This window comes from Ipomoea nil, unplaced genomic scaffold, assembly GCF_001879475.1.
Source record: "Ipomoea nil cultivar Tokyo-kokei standard unplaced genomic scaffold, Asagao_1.1 scaffold3321, whole genome shotgun sequence".
Lineage (NCBI taxonomy): Eukaryota > Viridiplantae > Streptophyta > Magnoliopsida > Solanales > Convolvulaceae > Ipomoea > Ipomoea nil.
The window spans coordinates 222,439-241,114 of record NW_017619749.1 but is presented as its reverse complement, the minus strand read 5'-3'; the positions used below and the strand labels follow the sequence as shown (position 1 = coordinate 241,114).

At 33.8% G+C, this 18,676-nt stretch overlaps 3 protein-coding genes and 1 long non-coding RNA gene across 5 annotated transcripts; 2 read left to right on the top strand and 2 right to left on the bottom strand.

The window, feature by feature from the left end:
* Positions 1-308: 308 nt before the first annotated feature.
* Positions 309-1,151, top strand: LOC109169673 (calmodulin). Its single transcript, XM_019318535.1, has one exon. The coding sequence runs from the start codon at positions 468-470 to the stop codon at positions 930-932; it is 465 nt and encodes a 154-aa protein (XP_019174080.1). The 5' UTR covers positions 309-467; the 3' UTR covers positions 933-1,151.
* A 4,585-nt stretch (positions 1,152-5,736) lies between these two features.
* Positions 5,737-9,280, bottom strand: LOC109169760 (lectin-D2-like). Its single transcript, XM_019318656.1, has 2 exons — positions 9,106-9,280; positions 5,737-5,972 (listed from the first exon to the last, which is right to left on the bottom strand). Exons 1-2 carry the CDS (start codon positions 9,278-9,280, stop codon positions 5,737-5,739), a joined length of 411 nt encoding a protein of 136 aa, XP_019174201.1.
* A 5,217-nt stretch (positions 9,281-14,497) lies between these two features.
* Positions 14,498-15,311, bottom strand: LOC109169655. Its single transcript, XR_002052276.1, has 2 exons — positions 15,176-15,311; positions 14,498-14,980 (listed from the first exon to the last, which is right to left on the bottom strand). It is a non-coding gene; the product is annotated as an uncharacterized LOC109169655 (long non-coding RNA).
* Positions 15,312-17,210: 1,899 nt separating this feature from the next.
* LOC109169654 lies at positions 17,211-18,234 on the top strand. Of its 2 annotated transcripts, XM_019318517.1 has the most exons (4): positions 17,211-17,321; positions 17,427-17,564; positions 17,773-17,821; positions 17,882-18,228. In XM_019318517.1, exons 1-4 carry the CDS (start codon positions 17,226-17,228, stop codon positions 18,211-18,213), a joined length of 615 nt encoding a protein of 204 aa, XP_019174062.1. In that variant the 5' UTR covers positions 17,211-17,225; the 3' UTR covers positions 18,214-18,228. The 2 variants fall into 2 exon arrangements, with proteins under 2 accessions (XP_019174062.1, XP_019174061.1); XM_019318516.1 differs by having other exon boundaries at positions 17,773-18,234.
* Positions 18,235-18,676: the final 442 nt, after the last annotated feature.

Here is an 18,676-nt window from a genome sequence, read left to right as displayed (position 1 = left end):
AGTAAATTTAAAATCACGTGTGAATGCCTCCGTAATTATTTGGGAATCAGTCCAAAGTTAGAATTGGTAGGTGGACCCCTATGTACTAGTGAGCGAATATTTCCAAGGACCTCAATTCGTGGTAGGCAAGAATGTGGGCTCAGCACCGCTGCACATAGTTACATATGATGTCATCTCTTACGCACATGAAATAAGTTGGTGGCAGCGGGCCACATTTGACCAGCTTGGCTTACCTTCACATAAATGAATGTTTTTTTTTTTTTTTTTTTGAAAAAATAAAATAAAATAGAAGCTTGTCTACCAAGACTTCGACTTCTGGAGGAGCCCAAAATATGGGAGTCCGCCTATATATACCTCCCTAGCGAAAGAGCGCCCTCTCAAATCTTATAAAGCTTCGCTTCAATTCATTCCCCTTTATTTGATTATATTATTATTTGTGGTTGGAATTTGGTGAGGAAAAGAAAAAGATGTGTCCGACGAGAACGGAGAGCGGCGTACACGGTGAAAGCGCAAGACGGTCCAGCACTTTGCGGTCAGCGTTCGAGGTGCTGGATGTGGACCGCGACGGTAAGATCAGCCCCGACGACCTCCGGACGTTCTACAAAAACGACTTTTCGATGGGAGCGGAAGATGATGAGTTGATAGGAAGTATGATCTCTGTGGCGGATTCAAACAAGGACGGTTTCGTGGAATACGAGGAGTTCGAGAAGGTTGTGGGGTCTAGGAGGGTGAGCGTGATGGAGGATGTGTTTAGGGTGATGGATAAAGATGGAGATGGCAAGGTTGGGCACCAAGACCTTAAGACTTATCTGAGTTGGGCAGGTCTTCAAGCCAACGATGAAGATGTGAATGCCATGATCAAATTGGGCGGTGGTGATGAAAATGGTGGAGGCGTCACCTTAGAGGGTTTATGCAAGATTTTGTGTATCTAATCTGATCTGATGAGGAGGCCTGAGGCCTGAGGGGATGGGGATGGGGATGGATACCCCCCTACAACTTTTTCTGTCCTTTTTGTTTTTTAGGTAGCCGTGCAGCAATGCAATTCCTGGCAACTTTCCTTGTCTTGTATCATGTGCTGAGCTGTATGACAGCTGCTATTTTCTTGTCTTTTATTCAACTCTGTAGATTCCATAATCAAATCAATTAAACATCACAGTTTTCCTTTCAAAAAGAAAACATCACAGTTTTTTTTTTTTTGAAATAAATACTGAATTATCTTAATTTACTTAATTCTGAAAAGCTCTGCTCTTAATTCTGAAATGCTCAGCTCCTCCTCCTCATACAAACCTACCCATCTCATCCTTCTCACTTACCCGTACGGAAGATTGCTTCAAATCAGACTTGAAACCTGGTGGCAATTTTGACACCACAGATTGTTCAAAATGTGTCTGTACATTTTTTTGAGAACAAAATGTGTCTGTCACCGTTGTTTATCAGCTATATATATCACTCCAAATAATCTACTTCTAGCTAACAAAGTACAACAATATATAATTTACCTTTCACCAAATTCTTCTTCTTGTTTAGATAAACACTTTCAAAATCCATCACTTCTTTGGACGTTAAACACATACTTTTCAATCTGTACGTGCAGTTAGTTAGTGTACAATGTGAGCAAACAAACACAATAGAAAGCCTCTTAAAAACACAGTAACAAGCAAATTGAACACCAAAATAGATAATTCATGGTTACCCTTTGGAAATATGATCTTAATAGAAACATAGTTCTGTCTAGCTCCATCTGGTAAAGATCAGAGATACTACTGTGAGTGGATCAACACCACTTTTTGTGTATTCCTCCTAAATGGTAAACATAAAGAAGCATCATAAAAGTGAGGCACGAGTAGACATTAACACAAGAAAAGCAACAAACTACAAATACATACAATATCACACAAGCTGAGAAAATTTATATTAGAATACCATTTAGAGGCCTATTGTGCTTAATGAAACCAAACATTATTGGGTTCTCTTACAAGTTACATCTCAGCAGTACTAGCACACACGACACACCATTCATTTGTTTTATCTTGGGCCAGCTACAGTTTTTCCAGGTATAAAATAAGTTGGAATACTATATAATGTTGTTAAGACCCATTTTGAAATTAAGACATTAATGAAATAGTCTTTGTTCTCTGGGGAAATTTTTGGGATTAACAATGTTTACCTTTCTCTATACCAGAGGTTAATTAGGTTATATTCACATGGTTTAATTTAATTAGGTTTGTCAACAGGCAGGATTAAAACCAACAAGTGTGCTATCAAATCTTTCAAAATTATCAAACTAGCTTACATATTGCAATTTATCCAGAAAAATAAATCAACAAAAACCCAAACCGCGACAGATCTTCAGTATGCTAAATATCTAGAACAGGGATCGAACAAAAAACTTAAACTTAAACTAAATGCATAGAGGAATTAGTTTTTTTATAACTTAATACTTCAAAACACTAAAATTTTAAAAACTATTCTATTTTCTGTAAAATGATAAAAAGTTATTCTAATTTTTTTTTTAAAAAATTATTTTACATGTATTTAATCATTAACCCAACAGCAAATAACTATTTAGCAAACACCATCTTTGAATTATTTTGACCAATTATTCATAAGTATTCCATAGGGGCCACACATAATAAAAAGTATTTTTAAAAAATAGAAAGAAAAATATTCAATTCAATCACAAAAGATAAAGTGGAACTTAGCTTTTTGCAACCATGCACGCCTCATCGATCTTATTCAAAATTAAAACAAAGTAGTCGGACATTACAAACTACATAGAGTAGTAGGCAGGAGCGGAGCATCCTAGATAAGATTTGTGAGATGATCACATGTATGTTCATCCCACTTTAGTTTCATAACCTACCATACCATACCTATCTAGAATTAAACTAAACAACGACACATCTTTTATTTTTTGTTGGCCAGGTTACGGCACATCGGCGTGCGTGCATGGTGGTCCAACGTACGCATCATCGATGAGATCAGTTGGCACCGCCGGCGGGATCCGACTTAGCGGTTGATTGGTTTGCAGTGGTGGTGGTGTCGGTGGCTGCAGAAGCAGTAGTAGTAGTAGGTTTGCATTGGCTCTGGCAGCCAGCTCCGCAGTAGGCTGCAGTGGAGCCACAGTAGCCCCACTGGCTGCAGCAAAGGCCGTTGCCGCACAGACGCCCACGGGCTTGACTCCCACACTGTTGTGCCATTATTGTTGATGGTGTCAACAACAAGCTGGCTAAAGCCAAGACAAAAAGAAACATAGTACAGAATTTCATTTTCTCTTTTATGTATAGTATAGTAGGTGTTTCTTGATCTTTCTTTGATGTGATGTTGTGTATGAATGAAACGGGAAGAAAAGAGGCAGCCTATTTATAGGGAAGTTTGGAGCAATTAAGGTGGTTAATTAGCTGATCGATCCAGCTGCGCTAGCTAGCGGCGCGGTGATAATAATCTATCGGATAGACTTGGGAGGTTGAGCCATATATGTTGACTGTACTTTCGGTGGACCTTATCCAACCTTAAAATATAGCCCCTAGCCTGCTTCGTAAATGAAGATGAAGCATATATATATATCCTACTATATTTTTAGAGCTGTCGTTGGAAAATAATAAACAAAATTGAATTCAAGAAATGTTGGCTGCATGCAGACTGACTTCCAATTCATATATATTGCTGAGTAATACATATATATAGCTTACCAGGATTAAGCTATGCACGCCGTGTGTCACTGTGTTGCACCGTGTATGTCCTTATTACTTTCTTGACGCCACGCATCTACCTAGCTAGCTAAGATCGACAATTCCGAGATTTGTTTACATGGATTCTGGTTTTATATATTTATGTGTTGAAATAATTAAGACATTGATAAAATAGTCTTTATTCTTTAATTTCAACAATAAATTCTTCTTCTCTATACGAGAGGTTAGTTAATAGTAACGGATATGTTTACATGAACTCATGAAGGCTTATGCATGCTGTGTTATGTTATGATAGCTAGTGTAAATGGATACTATAAAAGAATAACCAGATAACACAAGAGCGTAGGAGGCAAGTAAACTAACATGAGTGTCATTAATGGAATGGGATCTCTTAGCTATTACATGCCTCCTAGACCACCTCTTGTATAATGTGGGTATCATTATATTATACAAGAGTCTACACAAAAGTGCGCTGCATTTTCACTCAGGGGCGGAGCTACAATGGGCCGAGGTTATGGGGACAGCTGCCCCCCACCCCCCATATATAGTACCACTTGTACGTGTGTGTATATATATATGAGTTAATACTGTCCGAGGTCCTCCGATCCGAGTATAATGATTTTGCATGTTTAGTCCTAAACTTTCAAATTGACTATTTGTGGTCTTTCGACTTTCAAATTTAATCATCCGTGATCCAAGTTAACCACACATGGTCCTTCAACTATTAAATTTTAACCAATCAGGGTCATTTTAAAAGGACCATGACTGGTTAAATTTCAAAACTTGAAGGACCATGGATGGTTAACTTGGACCATGAATGGTTAAATTTGAAAGTCGAAGAACCACAAATGGTCAATTTGAAAGTTTAAGACTAAATGTGACAAAATCACTCTACACGAAGGACCTCATATAGTATTAACTCATATATACCCTCAATTATTTTTTATTTAAATCATTTTATCAAATTAATTATATTTCATATTTTGATATGAATATTTTTTTAATAAAATTTTGATGTATTTTAATCTTTCATACATATCCAACAATATTTATGGTTATGCTTTTAAGTATTTTTTTTTTTAAAATTATCTTGTTTGTATAGTATTAAACTTTCGCCCCACTACAAAAAATCTGGATCGGCCCTAGCTCCCAACAAGAATTCAAGTCAAAGCATCAAGTCATCCTAATTGTAATTCAAAACACTCTCTAGCATCCTCACAAGTAAATCTAATCCGGCCAATTGCTTACGAATTAATTTCACATTGTCTATATATATACGTTTTTCTGGTAGTAAAAGAATTTGAAGGAAAAAGTAATTAAATTGCATTGAAGCACAACCAATCTCTAAAACCCAAGCAATTCTTCAACAATTGTGATTGGATCTCACTTTAGGATCCTTAGATCAAGTTGTCAATTTGTTCTAAAAACCCTAGGGGGATTCTCTCTCTAAAAGAGAAAGTACAAATTTAAACAATGATAAAAATCTAACTAACCCTACAATTGAGATCAAAGAATCAAAGAATTCAATTTATAACTGAGAACTCGCCTACTTTCACATAGCTCATCACTCGGTAATGGACCACGTGACAAGGAGAAATGTGGATTCAAGGCCTCCTTACACGTGATATATATCTATGTAAAATACTCTTTTGACAAGTAATATATTTCTAATAATATTAATTATATATTGTATGATTAACTATTAAAAGTTTTTTTAAAAATAGGCAAAAGATGAAAATGGAACTTAGGTTAGTTTTTGCAACCATGCAGGCCACATCGATCTTATTATTCAAAATTAAAATAAAGTAGTCGGACATTACAAACGTAACTACATAGAGTAGTAGGCAGGAGCATCATATCCTAGCTAAGATTTGTGAGATGATCACATGGATGTTCATCCCACTTTAGTTTCATAACCTACCTACCTATCTAGAATTAAAATAAACGACGACACATCTTTTATTTTTTGTTAGCCTGCAGGTTACGGCATATCGGCGTGCGTGCGTGCATGGTGGAGGTGGTCATACATTATCGATGAGATCGATCAGTTGGCACCGCCGGCGGGATCCGACTTAGCGGTTGATTGGTTTGCAGTGGTAGTGGTGGTGGAAGCAGCAGCAGTAGATTTGCATTGGCTCTGGCAACCAGCTCCACAGTAGGCTGCAGTGGAGCCACAGTAGCCCCACTGGCTGCAGCAAAGGCCGTTGGCGCACAGACGCCCACTGGCTTGACTCCCACACTGTTGTGCCATTATTGTAGTTGGTGTCAACAACAAGTTGGCTAAAGCGAAGAGAACAAGAAACATAGTAAAGTATTTCATTTTCTCTTTTAATTTATGTATAGTTGTGCAGGTGTTTCTTGATCTTTCTTTGTGTATGAATGAAACGGGAAGAAAAGAGGCAGTCTATTTATAGGGAAGTTTGGAGCAATTAAGGTTTAATTAGCTAGCGGTACGGTGATAATAATCGGATAGACTTTGGAGGTTGAGCCATATATATATATATATATATATATATATATATATATATATATATATATATGCTTCATCCATCTTCATTTACGATGCTATATATATTTTAAGGTTGGATAAGGTCCACCGAAAAAACAGTCAACAATATATATATATATATATATATATATATATATATATATATATATATATATATATATATATATATATATCCTAATATATTTAGAGCTGTCGTTAGAAAATAATAAACAAAATTGAATTCAAGAAATGTTGGCTGCATGCATGCAGATTGCAGACTGATTTCATGTATATTGCTGAGTAATACATATATATAGCTTACTAGGATTAAGCTATGCGCGCCGTGTGTCACTGTGTTGCACCGTGTATGTCCTTATTACTTTCTTGACGGCACGCACCTAGCTATCTAATTAATTAAAGAAATTAAAGACATCGACAACTCCGAGCTTTGTTTACATGGATTCTGGTTTTATATATTTATGCTTTGTTTATATGTTTAATTACACGAAGGCTTATACGTATATACTGTGTTATGTTGTTAAATTATGTTGTGATAGTGTAAATGGATACTATAAACGAATAATGAGATAAAACATTTTACGTGAAAATTTAAAAGGAAAAATTACATATTATATCTTTTTGAGTTGGATTAGATCGATCGTAATATATAATCTAGTAAGTGGTCGATGGAAAGTAAGTTGAGTAAGATGGAATCTTCATTCACCTGGAGTGTCGTTCTCTAAAAATGACACGTGAAAATTGAACGTAACAATGCACGGTTAAGCACAAGAGCGTAGGAAAACAAGTAAATTGACACGAGTGTAATCAATCAAGGGAATGAAATCTCTTGACAACTACACACCTCGTAGTCTTCTTGTATAATGCGATCATCATTATACAAGAGTTTACACAAATGTCCATTTCTGTCAAAAATTCAAGTCAATACATCAAATCACTTTCTAATTGTAATTCAAAACATTCTAGCACCCTCCCAAGTAAACTTAATCTGGCCAATTTCCTAAAAATTAGCTTTTCCTAAAAATTAGCTGCACATTATCACATGATAGCTAGAATGAAAAGTCAGTGGAAGCAAGGAAAATGTAAATTGCAATTGTAATGAACAAACTTAAATATCTTGAAGCACAATCAATCTCCAAAATCCAAGCAATTCGATCTTCAACAATAATAATTGTCTTTTCAAAAAACAATAATAATTGTGATTGGGATCCTCTTATTAGGATCCTTAGATCAAGTTATTAATTTGTCCTAAGAACTCTAGGGAAGATGATCTCTCTAAAAGTTCAATACAAATCTAAATAATAGTAAAAATCTAGCTAACCCTCGCAATTGAAATCAAAAAATTCAAATTATAGCTAAAAATACACCCTCACGCGGCCTATCACGCGGTAATGGACCGCATGACAAAGAGAAATGAGCATCCTTTCACACAGCTCATGCGGTAATTAGGAGTACTATTTCTTGATGTAAGTACATTAGTTCCCTCAATTATTTTAAAAATGATTATTTTTTCAAATTCCTCGATATATTAAATTGACATTTCTATCTTTAAAGTAAACATGTTATTTATTTTTCTTCTCCAACAAATTATTGCGTATACGTACAAATGACCACGGTTCAAATTAAAAATTTCCGGTTATGAAATCCTGAACCCAAAATTTGGATTTCAGTTTATTAAAATTATGAATCGGAAAAACTGAATCCTGAACCGTGAACCGACGATTCCGGATCTGATTCGCGATTTTGAACCGTCTTTATTTTAAAATAGTTCAAATTCAATAATGAATGTATTTTATTTTTTTTCCAGTTCGGAGCATGAACCGGCCGTTCTAGTTCGCGATTTTAATAAACTCTAAATATCGGATTTCGATTCTAAGTTGTAATTGAATATTTCGGTCTGGTTGCTATAGTGTCTGTTTGGTTTGAACCAAATTGTGGTCATAATTTGATGAACCAAATTTAAGGATAAATATGTCTATTTAACATTTCAGGGAAAAAACAACCACTTAAATAATTTAAGAGAGAAAATTGCTATAAGTATATAATTCAGGGGGAAAAGTGCTATTTTCTTTATTTATTTATTTTACATGTGCAATTGGTAAAAATATATATCCAATATTTAATACTAAAATTTTTTAATTATATTAAAATATTTCTTTTAAAATAATACGGAGTAATATATATATATATATATATATATATATATATATATATATATATATATATATATATATATATATAATGAATTAATTAAAATTTAAATGATATCAAACTTATTTTTTATATTGATATCAAACTCATTGAAAAATATAAGAAAATATATTGTATATATGTATATGTGTATGTTAATAATGATGGGAAATGATAACCAGAGTTATGATATTTTATCTAAAAATTATATATTATAATTTTTGAAATATAATGTTTTAAAAAGTTAATAAAAAATATACCTTTTTTTTTAATATATCTAAATTAGGAATATAACATGAATTGAAATTTATTATGTTTTTAGATATATGCATAGAGTATTAGTAGAATAATTAATAATTAAACTAATGAAAAAAATTAAAAATGGAGGTTTTGCAACCATGCAGGCCTCATCTTATTCAAAACTAAAATAAAAGTAGTTGGAGTTTACAAAATACAGTAGGCAGGGCAAGCGTAAGATTTATGATCGAGATGATCACATGTATGTTCATCCCTTCATATGTAACCTACTATACCCTGGCCTAGTATTAAACTAAACGGTCGACGATGACACATGTTTTATTTTGCCATAACTCTTGGCTAGGGCTAGGGCTACGGCACAACTGCGGACATGCATGGTGGTACGGTCTAACGTGGGATGGATTATTATATATGTTATTGTGCGATGCGGGCGTATCGATCAGTTGGCACCACCCGTACCGGCGGGATCCGACGACTTAGCAGTTGATTCGTTGGCAGAAGCAGCTGATCGGCATTGGCTCTGGCAGCCAGCTCCACAGTAGGATGCAGTGGAGCCACAGTAGCCCCACTGGCTGCAGCAAAGGCGGTTGCCGCACAGACGCCCACTGGCTTGTCTCCCGCACTGTTGTGCCATTGTTGTTGGTGTCAACAACAAGGCTAAACCAAACAGAACAACAAACATAGTAGAGTACTTCATTTTCTTTTATATATATATTATATATGTAGCTAGCTAGGTATTTCTTGAATTGATGATAGCAGGAATGAAAAGAGGAGGCAGTCTATTTATAGGGAAGATTGGAGCAAGGTGAGCTGAATATAGCCTACTTCTCGATCTGATCGAGCTGCATGCATGCGGACATGCAGATAACATCGGATAGACTTGGGATATGGAGCCATAGTTGACTGTTTTTACGTACGGTGGATCTATCTATCTTATCCAACCTTAAAATAATCATCTGCTTTTTAGTTGATGATCGGACGGATGAATTGAAGTATATCATATCCTAGCTAGCTACTATATTTAATTAGTACTGTGTTGTCCGAAAATAGACCAAATTTGAATTCAAGAAATGTTGGCTGCATATATGCAGATTGCAGACTGACTACTAGCTACTTCATCATATTGCATTGCTGAGTAATAGAAGAAGCTTACACGAGTTAAGCTTTGCACGCCGCGTGTTGCATCCTATCCTTATTATATACTCCATCGGTCCCTAATTGATTGTCTCATTTGTTTTTTGCACGATTTTTAATACAACAAAATAAATGTTATTAACTTTCCAATTTTAACCCTCAAAAGTAGGTGTTATTTGAACAAAGTACATTGTACTTACCTCATTAATTATCTAAGAATTTAGAAAGTCAAAAGGGTAAATTGGAAAATGTAGAAGGATAGTTATGTTCAATTTTGAAAAGATGACACTATTTTGGAACAAACAAAAAAGAAAAGTAAGACACATAAAATGGGACGGAAGGAGTACAAAGCTAAGCTGGCATGCCTAGCCATTTATTTAAAGAAGAGAAAATAAATAGATCCACAACGCCAAGTTTTAATTTGGTTGAGTTAATTCCGGTCATTTGTTTGACAATTTCAAATTTAGTCTCAAATTATTATTTTTATCATTTAATATTTTAAATTATTCAATATAATTGATTTAATTGGTTTAAGACTTGATAATCACTGATTTTTAATAACTATATTGATAAGTTATATATCCAGATCCGTGCCATCGCTTACAGTCGGATCGAGATCTCACGATTCGGATCTTGACATACAGATCGGAGTCAAAGGTGGGTCAAACCCGTGGGTTCCACCTCGGTTGACCCTATAAAAGGGCCTTTAGCCCTTTGGAATAAAAGAGGCCATTTGGCCATCTTTCTCTTAATCCTTCTCCACCCTCTCTATATACAAAACACAAATACATTCCTAGGAACCCCCCTTACTGTTGTTGGTAAGACTCGATCCCTGGTCATTCTTCCAAAGTTTCACCTTTATGACCAATTGAGCTATCCACACATGTTTTTATACATTTACATACATATACATACACCCATATACCGAGGGGATTAGTATGTACTATCATATATTTTTAAACCAGTTTTTAGTAAAGTTCTAAACCAATTAAATCGGTTAAAATCGAAAAAATAACAAAAGAAAAATATGAAAAGATAACAAATATTCTTATTAAAAATTAAAAGAAAATCATAAAAAAATTAAAAGTGTCCAAAATTAATAGTTAGAAATATTAAAGGGCAAAAACGATAGTTAATATTAAATTTGAAATTTACATCCAAGACAATAATATACCTCTAGTAGTGGAATTAACTCGATTTGGTTAGTTAAATATACTTCATTATTGCATCATGCATGCATTGGATGAGAATATATGGTCCATATGGATCATGGATTTATAATTTATATATTAAAGAAAATAGAGAAATTGATTGTAAAATTATTGTTTATGTCAATTTTCTATACGTACACTTATATTTAAGAGTTTATTACCAAAATGGTCCCTCGACTATTTTGAAATTATCAATTTGGTCCTCAATAATTTTTCTTTCTCAATATATATATATATATATATATATATATATATATATATATAAAGCAAGTCAATATTAATATTCATTATATTAACGTTGATCAAATAATTAGCTCAATTAAATATATAACATTTAAAGTTTAGCATCGATTATATATAAATCGAGAATTTTAAAAATCATTTTCTTAGCTTGTAGTTAAAAAAAAAAAATTTATGTTAAGGTTTTTTTTTTTTTGGTTGAATTAATCTTCTTTTGATTATTTAGAACAATACTCAATATTTCAATTATGCTTTTGATTTATTGGAATGATTTAGGTCATTGTGGTATTAATTCATATTTTTGTATGTATTTCTATAATGGTACAATTGTACATTACTTTACAAATATTGTACTATTATTTTTTTTATCGGACAAAATTGTTCTTACATCATTATCGAGCCCCCAACTTTCGTTCTTGATTAATGAAAACATCCTTGGCAAATGCTTTCGCACTTGCCTGTCTTTCATAAATCCAAGAATTTCACCTCTGACTATGAAATACGAATGCCCCAAATTGCGCGACATATTGTTGTTGTTGAATCAGACTGTTTAAACTTTTGTACTACTTCCAATTCTTTAACTTTGGACTTTTCTTATGTTGGTTTGCTTATAAAGCAATGTCATCTCATTGCTAGTGATATGGGCAACGTCTGTGTTCGCCATATTAGAAGATCAACGAATCAGGTAGTTCATGTTTTGGCTAGGACGATAGGTTCTTTGTCTGTCCTTAATTAGTACTTGGAATTCTTCCCCATCTACTTGTATTTCGAGCTTTTTCAATTCTCAATGAAGCTTCGGTTATTCTAAAAAAAAAAAAAAGAGTATAAATCTTATATTATAATGTATTAAAAAACTAACAAAAAATAGACATAAATCATAAATATAACAATGATTAAAACTTGTTATACTTTTAGATATATTCGGGAGTATCCCAACATTATTTAAAAACAAAATATTAATGATAAAATTTAAAATGGAACTTTTGCAACCGTGCAGGCCTCTTCTTATTCAAAATTAAAATAAAGTAGTCGGAGTTTACAAAATACAGTAGGCTGGGCAATCGTACATTCGTACGTAAGGTTTATGAGATGATCCCATGTATGTTCATCCCTTCATATGTAACCTACCCTAGTATTGAACTAAACGATGATGACACATGTTTTATTTTATTTTTTGTTAGCCATAACTGTTGGGTAGGGTTATGGTACAACTGTGGGCGTGCATGTTGGTCTAACGTATAGGTAGGATGGATTATGTTATGCGGGCGTATCGATCAATTGGCACCACCGGCGGGATCCGACTTAGCGGTTGATTCGTGGGCAGAAGCAGTAGTAGATTTGCATTGGCTCTGGCAGCCAGGTCCACAGTAGGCTGAAGTGGTGCCACAGTAGCCCCACTGGCTGCAGCAAAGGCCGCTGGGACACACACGCCCACCGCCTTGGCTCCCACACTGTTGTGCCATTGTTGTTGGTGCCAACAACAAGGCTAAACCAAAGACAACAACAAACATAGTAGAGTACTTCATTTTCTTTATATATATATATATATATGATCTGATGTGTTACGTTGTCGGATGGGTTGTGAATGAATGAAATGGGAAGAAAAGAGGAGGCAGCCTATTTATAGGGAAGATTGGAGCAAGCTCTTGGGAGATGGAGCCATAGTTGACTGTTTTTACTTACGGTGGATCTATATATCTAATATCTATCTTATCCAACCTTTAAAATAATCATATGCTTTTTACTTTTTAGTTGATCTGAGGACGGATGAAGTATATGTATATCCTAGCTGGCTACTATATTTAATTTAGTACAGTGTTGTCCGATCCGAAAATAAACAAAATTGAATACAATAAATGTTTGCTAGCTGCAGACTGACTTCATTATATATATTGGATGATGAGCTGAGTAATAGACGAAGCTTACACGAGTTAAGCTTTGCACGCCGCGTGTTGCAAGCATCGTATCCTTATGGACCTTATTATATAAGCTGTTGATCGACACGCATATATATATCAAGCTGGCATGCCTATTTAAAGAAGAAGAGAAATCCAGAACTAATTAACCCCGAGCTCTAATCTGCAGGTTAAATATACTTAATTATTGCATTGAATCAGAATATAATGGAGCTGAGCATAGATTTAAAATTAAAGAAAAATAGAGAAATTAATTGTAAAAATGATTATATCAATATTATATTAGATTAACCAAAAATTGAACTCCTAATCTGATCTTTAGGGTGAAAATAATGCATGCTTTACCGACCTAGCTACTTCTTTCGGGGACCTCAATTGGACCTTTGGTTAGTTCATTATTTAATGTGTCGCTTTCCACTTTCTTGGCTTACCATAATTAATAATATAGAATTTAAATTAATAATTAATTATGTTTTTTTTTTAAATACTCATTCTCAGTAGGAATTTAAACCTATGACAACTCATTTAAAATGGTAATCAATATGTCATTACATTACAGTTTAGTTGATAATTAATTATGTTTTAAATAAAAAGTAAAATTATTGCATTTTTCTTCAAAAATATTACACATTCTTATATAAGTAATAAATATTTTATTACTTATTAGTACTACATTTTTCTAGTATAAATATTACATTTAATATTGACCCGATCCGTCTCACACAAGTTTTTGCCTATTTATAATTATTCATCTAAATAGCAATTTTCATTTTTTTTTTGTCAATACAATTATTAGATCTATATTAAATTACACACACACACACACACACACACACACACACACACATATATATATATATATATATATATATATAATTTGGTTAATATGAGAACCACTCTCTGTGAAAACCTGTGGACAAATCTAAATCATTGATCTAGTAGATCTAACATTTAAAAAAAAATGAAAAAAGTACTAGGTAATTTTTATAAATATTACAAAATTTTGCCTATCCATTAGATCTTGCATAAATATTGATGGTTCGGATTTTATCCACATATTATATTTGTATATGTTTAATATTTGGATATAAAGTTATGGAATTAATCTAGCTTAATTAGCCTTAACTGGCCAGCCGATATAAAAATGGACAATCACAAAATGAACAATACCACACTTTACATATATCACGTAGCAATATGGAGTACATTGTACTGCAAATGTATATATGCATATACATAAAATCCTATCTTCGTCTATTATACATACTCGCATAAGCTAATTATAATGTTATTGTAGTACAAGCTTGCAAATTAAAATATAGGCTGCCTAGCATGTTCTTAACTTTTTATTTAAAAAAAAAATGATAAAATTATATTTCACTCCTTCAATATAATTGTAACGTTATCTATATATATAATTCATACTACATATGGTAGAAAGTTGGGTAGTACGGTGGTCAGTTCTTTCGCCCACCGGTGCACTGGTTTAGATTTTCACAGGGGAAAACGCGATGGGTGTTTCCATCGGAGGATGAACCAGGCGGAGCAGAACCTTGGCCGTAGTTACCTTGATTCTCATTTACATCATTTTCTGAAGCTTCAGCTTCATCTTCATCTTCATCACTAGTGCTGCTGCCTAGAACTTTTCGACCAAGATAGTTTGCCGCACCAAGAAGCCGTAGCCGATGCTCCTCCACGTTAAAATGTTCCGCACCGGCTTGCATATTCCCCAAGATCAACACCAACGCCATGCACACCACTACCAAGCTGCAACTCCTCATGATTCAATAATCTCGTATATTATCCTCACGCCCTCCCTCCCAATATACTAATCTGGAACGTAACAAAATAAATATAAAATATACATACGCACGTTAACACATGAATAAGCTAGCTAGCTAGCATATATATGGATCATCATCATCATATATATATGTACTATAATTAAGTTTCAAATGATCGAGGCTGAATCGAAGCTAATTAATATAATAATCACAACGAAATGCATGCATGAGGAGTAGGGATTACCGCTTAGTTTTTGATTGGCAGAGGAACTGATCCAACAATCGAATACGTTTTGATGATGCGTGATATATAGAAATGTAAATCGTAATTTATAGACGATATGATCAAGTTGTTAGATCACTTTTATTTTATTACTTGGTGGGATTATATTAGATAAGAGTAATGATATATGGAAGCAAGCGTGATCTTAGCACTAGTTAAAATGGCGCACAATCATAATCCGTCCTAACTACTTAAATATAATATTATATATATATGCAACGTAGACCAACCACTAATCTCAGCAATCATTACTGTATATTACGGCCGATTAATTATTCCGTCCAAAGGTCAAGCTAATTTTAATAGGTGGTTAGCTAACCGTTTGGCATACACACTAGTTACGACCACAGTTGATTCTAATAGTAGTTCTTCAATTTAGGAGTCCACTCCTCTTATGTGTATTCAATACCTTATTGATTAATATAATATATTTCTTCAATTCGTTGGGTTGACTTTATATATATATATATATATATATATATATATATATATATATATATATATATATATATATATTAAAAGTGCTTTTTTAGAACAATGACTTTTTATTAGTTTTAATTGAAGCATGTGTTCCATCTCACCTAAAAATTTAAACGGATAATTGAATTGCACATTTATGTTTATATATATATATTATATGCTCAACAGTTTTATTACACAATTTTGTGGGCACAACTTAATTATTGATAAGCATATATATGTTGTAAATTGGTGCACGGGTGCTTTGGGTTTAATTCATAATCGTCATGGTGACGGTTGTAGTTGAAGAAAATGGATGGGCACTAATTAAAGAGGTAATTATGATTAGGGGAGATAGTGTTGAAAGTTTGTCCGCTAAATCTATGTTTAGTGGCATAATGTGAATTATGTTTCCACACTAGATTCAGTGGGAGGTGACATTTCATATTTACTATGATTACCGTCTTCAATATTCAATATTAATCAGCGGACTATGATTATGATCAATAATTGTTCAATATGTAACATTAATCAAATAATTATTATGTAAAAACAAATTAAAATGTATAAATTCATAATAATTATGAGTGCTAATGCATAAATTCTCTTGGTAATCCTATCATAAACTACCAAATTACTTGAGATATATAGATTAAAGTAATATTGAGGAATGTGTTGAATAGAGATTGATCAAGTTCGAATTAGTTAAGGTAACTTATGAATTAGGTAGTGTCTATATTAATAAATTATGAACTCTTTTCGGTCCAAATATGAAGTATGTGTTTATACAATAGAAGAACAATGTAGCTCTTACCCGGATCAAGCCAATGTAATAAAGAGATGTGGAATATGACAACTAATGGGGAGATGTAGCCTTGAATCAAATGTTGGTAAAACATTGTAACAAATTAAATTACAATGGGTTGATAATAAAACATGATTTTATCTTTTAGTGATTTGAATTGAGTATTTGAATTTCGATGACTTTAAATATATATGTTGAATGACTAAGAATAACTCAATCTATAGCTAACTAAATGACTTGCTTATTGGTGATGGCGAATGACTTATATGCTAGGGAAGACCAAGTGAATGTCAAGCATTGAATAATTAAGTTGAACCGCAATGACTTGATATACTAAGTCCACTGGTCACACTCAATAATACGTGAGCCATAATTATTTTCCTTCAAAAAAAAAAACAACAGAATTTTGTTTTAAAAAATACATATTTAATATAACTACTTCTATAAACTTCTTAAAATTACAAATATGCTCCACAACACTTTATTTTTAAAAATTATAGAATTTCTCGTGTAATATTCCAAAAGCTAAGTAGTTAGCAGGCTACTAGGCATCAAAACAGGCTTCAATTTTCATATATTGATTAACAGACGGGCTAATGGGCCCCCAACCAGAAATGCTAAGTTTAGACTAATTCTTGAAGGGCCTAACGTCCATCCGCTTCTCCCTCTGTAGACGTTGCTAAATCCGCTTTTCTGTCTCCCTCGGACGAAATTCAAACCTTCGCGCCAACACGAAGCTGAGAGAAGATGAGGGACGTCCATTTGCAAACTCCTCAGAACGATCTCTCTCTCGCCAATCGCAAATCGAAATCCATTCACGATCACTCTAAGAAGACTCTGAAAGTTCGTATCCTTCTCGCCGGAATCCTGATCGGCTTTTTTTACAAGCACATGCATTCGCATAACGCGTATATGTATACCTTGACCGATCCTCTACATGTTTTGCAGAATGCGAAGAAGAACTTGAATTCTGAGTTCTCTGCGTTTGTGGAAGGTGCTGCATTGCACGAATCGCCAAACGACACCGCCGACTTTTCTCTTATTTCGGAGGCTGTGGATGATTATCAATTTGGCGATTCCACCGAGGTAATTTCAAAATTCACTTCTCCATTCCTTCTTCAGATGCGTACCTCTACTGTCTCATCACAGTTTTAGGAGCATGCATAGTACGTATTTTATATATTTTTGTGCAGAAATTTTACAAATGCATTTGAATATTTACATCTTATGTATGTATATAAGCTCCACCTGGATTGTTTATAGAAATAATTTTGGGCATCTGATTCTGTTTCAGAAATTTGTTTTTCCATTGCTTCCAGAAGTTTCCCCTTCATCAGACAATGGTGGTCTCTCTGACCTCACTTCTGTGTCATCTGGAATTGCTTCTGATATATACTCAACAGGCATTTCCTCAACCTATCAATGCCAGAATTCTGAAGCAAAGATTTCTGTGGAGACAGAAATGGCAATCAAGCATCTAAGACAGGTGCGAAATCAGGTCATGAATTCCACAGATGTGGATCTGCAGTCTAAGAGGCTTCTGGATGCAGTAATTGATGTTGTAATGCAGGAGTTCTGTGGTTTGCCCGAAAAGAAGAAATGCTCAGACTCGCCTATTTTGAAGAAATGTTTACTGGTATCACTAACTTTCCTGCTGTGGATCCTTGCTGTTTTCTTTGGTTCACTGTTCAGCTCTAGTGGAACACAACCCTTCCTTGGTCCTCTACCAACCTGAAATTGTCCATACATTATATGATTACTAGAAAAGTGTAAGCACTATATGTTCTACCATGCTGAAATCTTTTTATGCTTTTGAATGCTACTGAACTTTGAACTGATCTACAAATTTGTCAATCTATAGCATTTTCTTTTGCCTCTGAACTACTTCTGTAGTCAGACTATACACTACTTGATTAAATAGGTTTAGGGACTGAACTTTTACTAGGACTCTGTATTTAGTTAGGATATGAAATTTTAAAATTGTTTGTTAACGGGGATGGAAAATCTCATTTTCTGTGCTTTTGCATCTCTAAGTTAGTGTAATACAAAGTTCAGATACAGTATTGGATGAGATTTAAATGTTTATATAGTTTGATACATGTGGATTGAATACTCTTTTACGGTACCTTAGTTGCAAGTTGGATTACTTAGTCACTAGCGTGAGACCTATATACTGCGAGATATATCTTACATGTAGT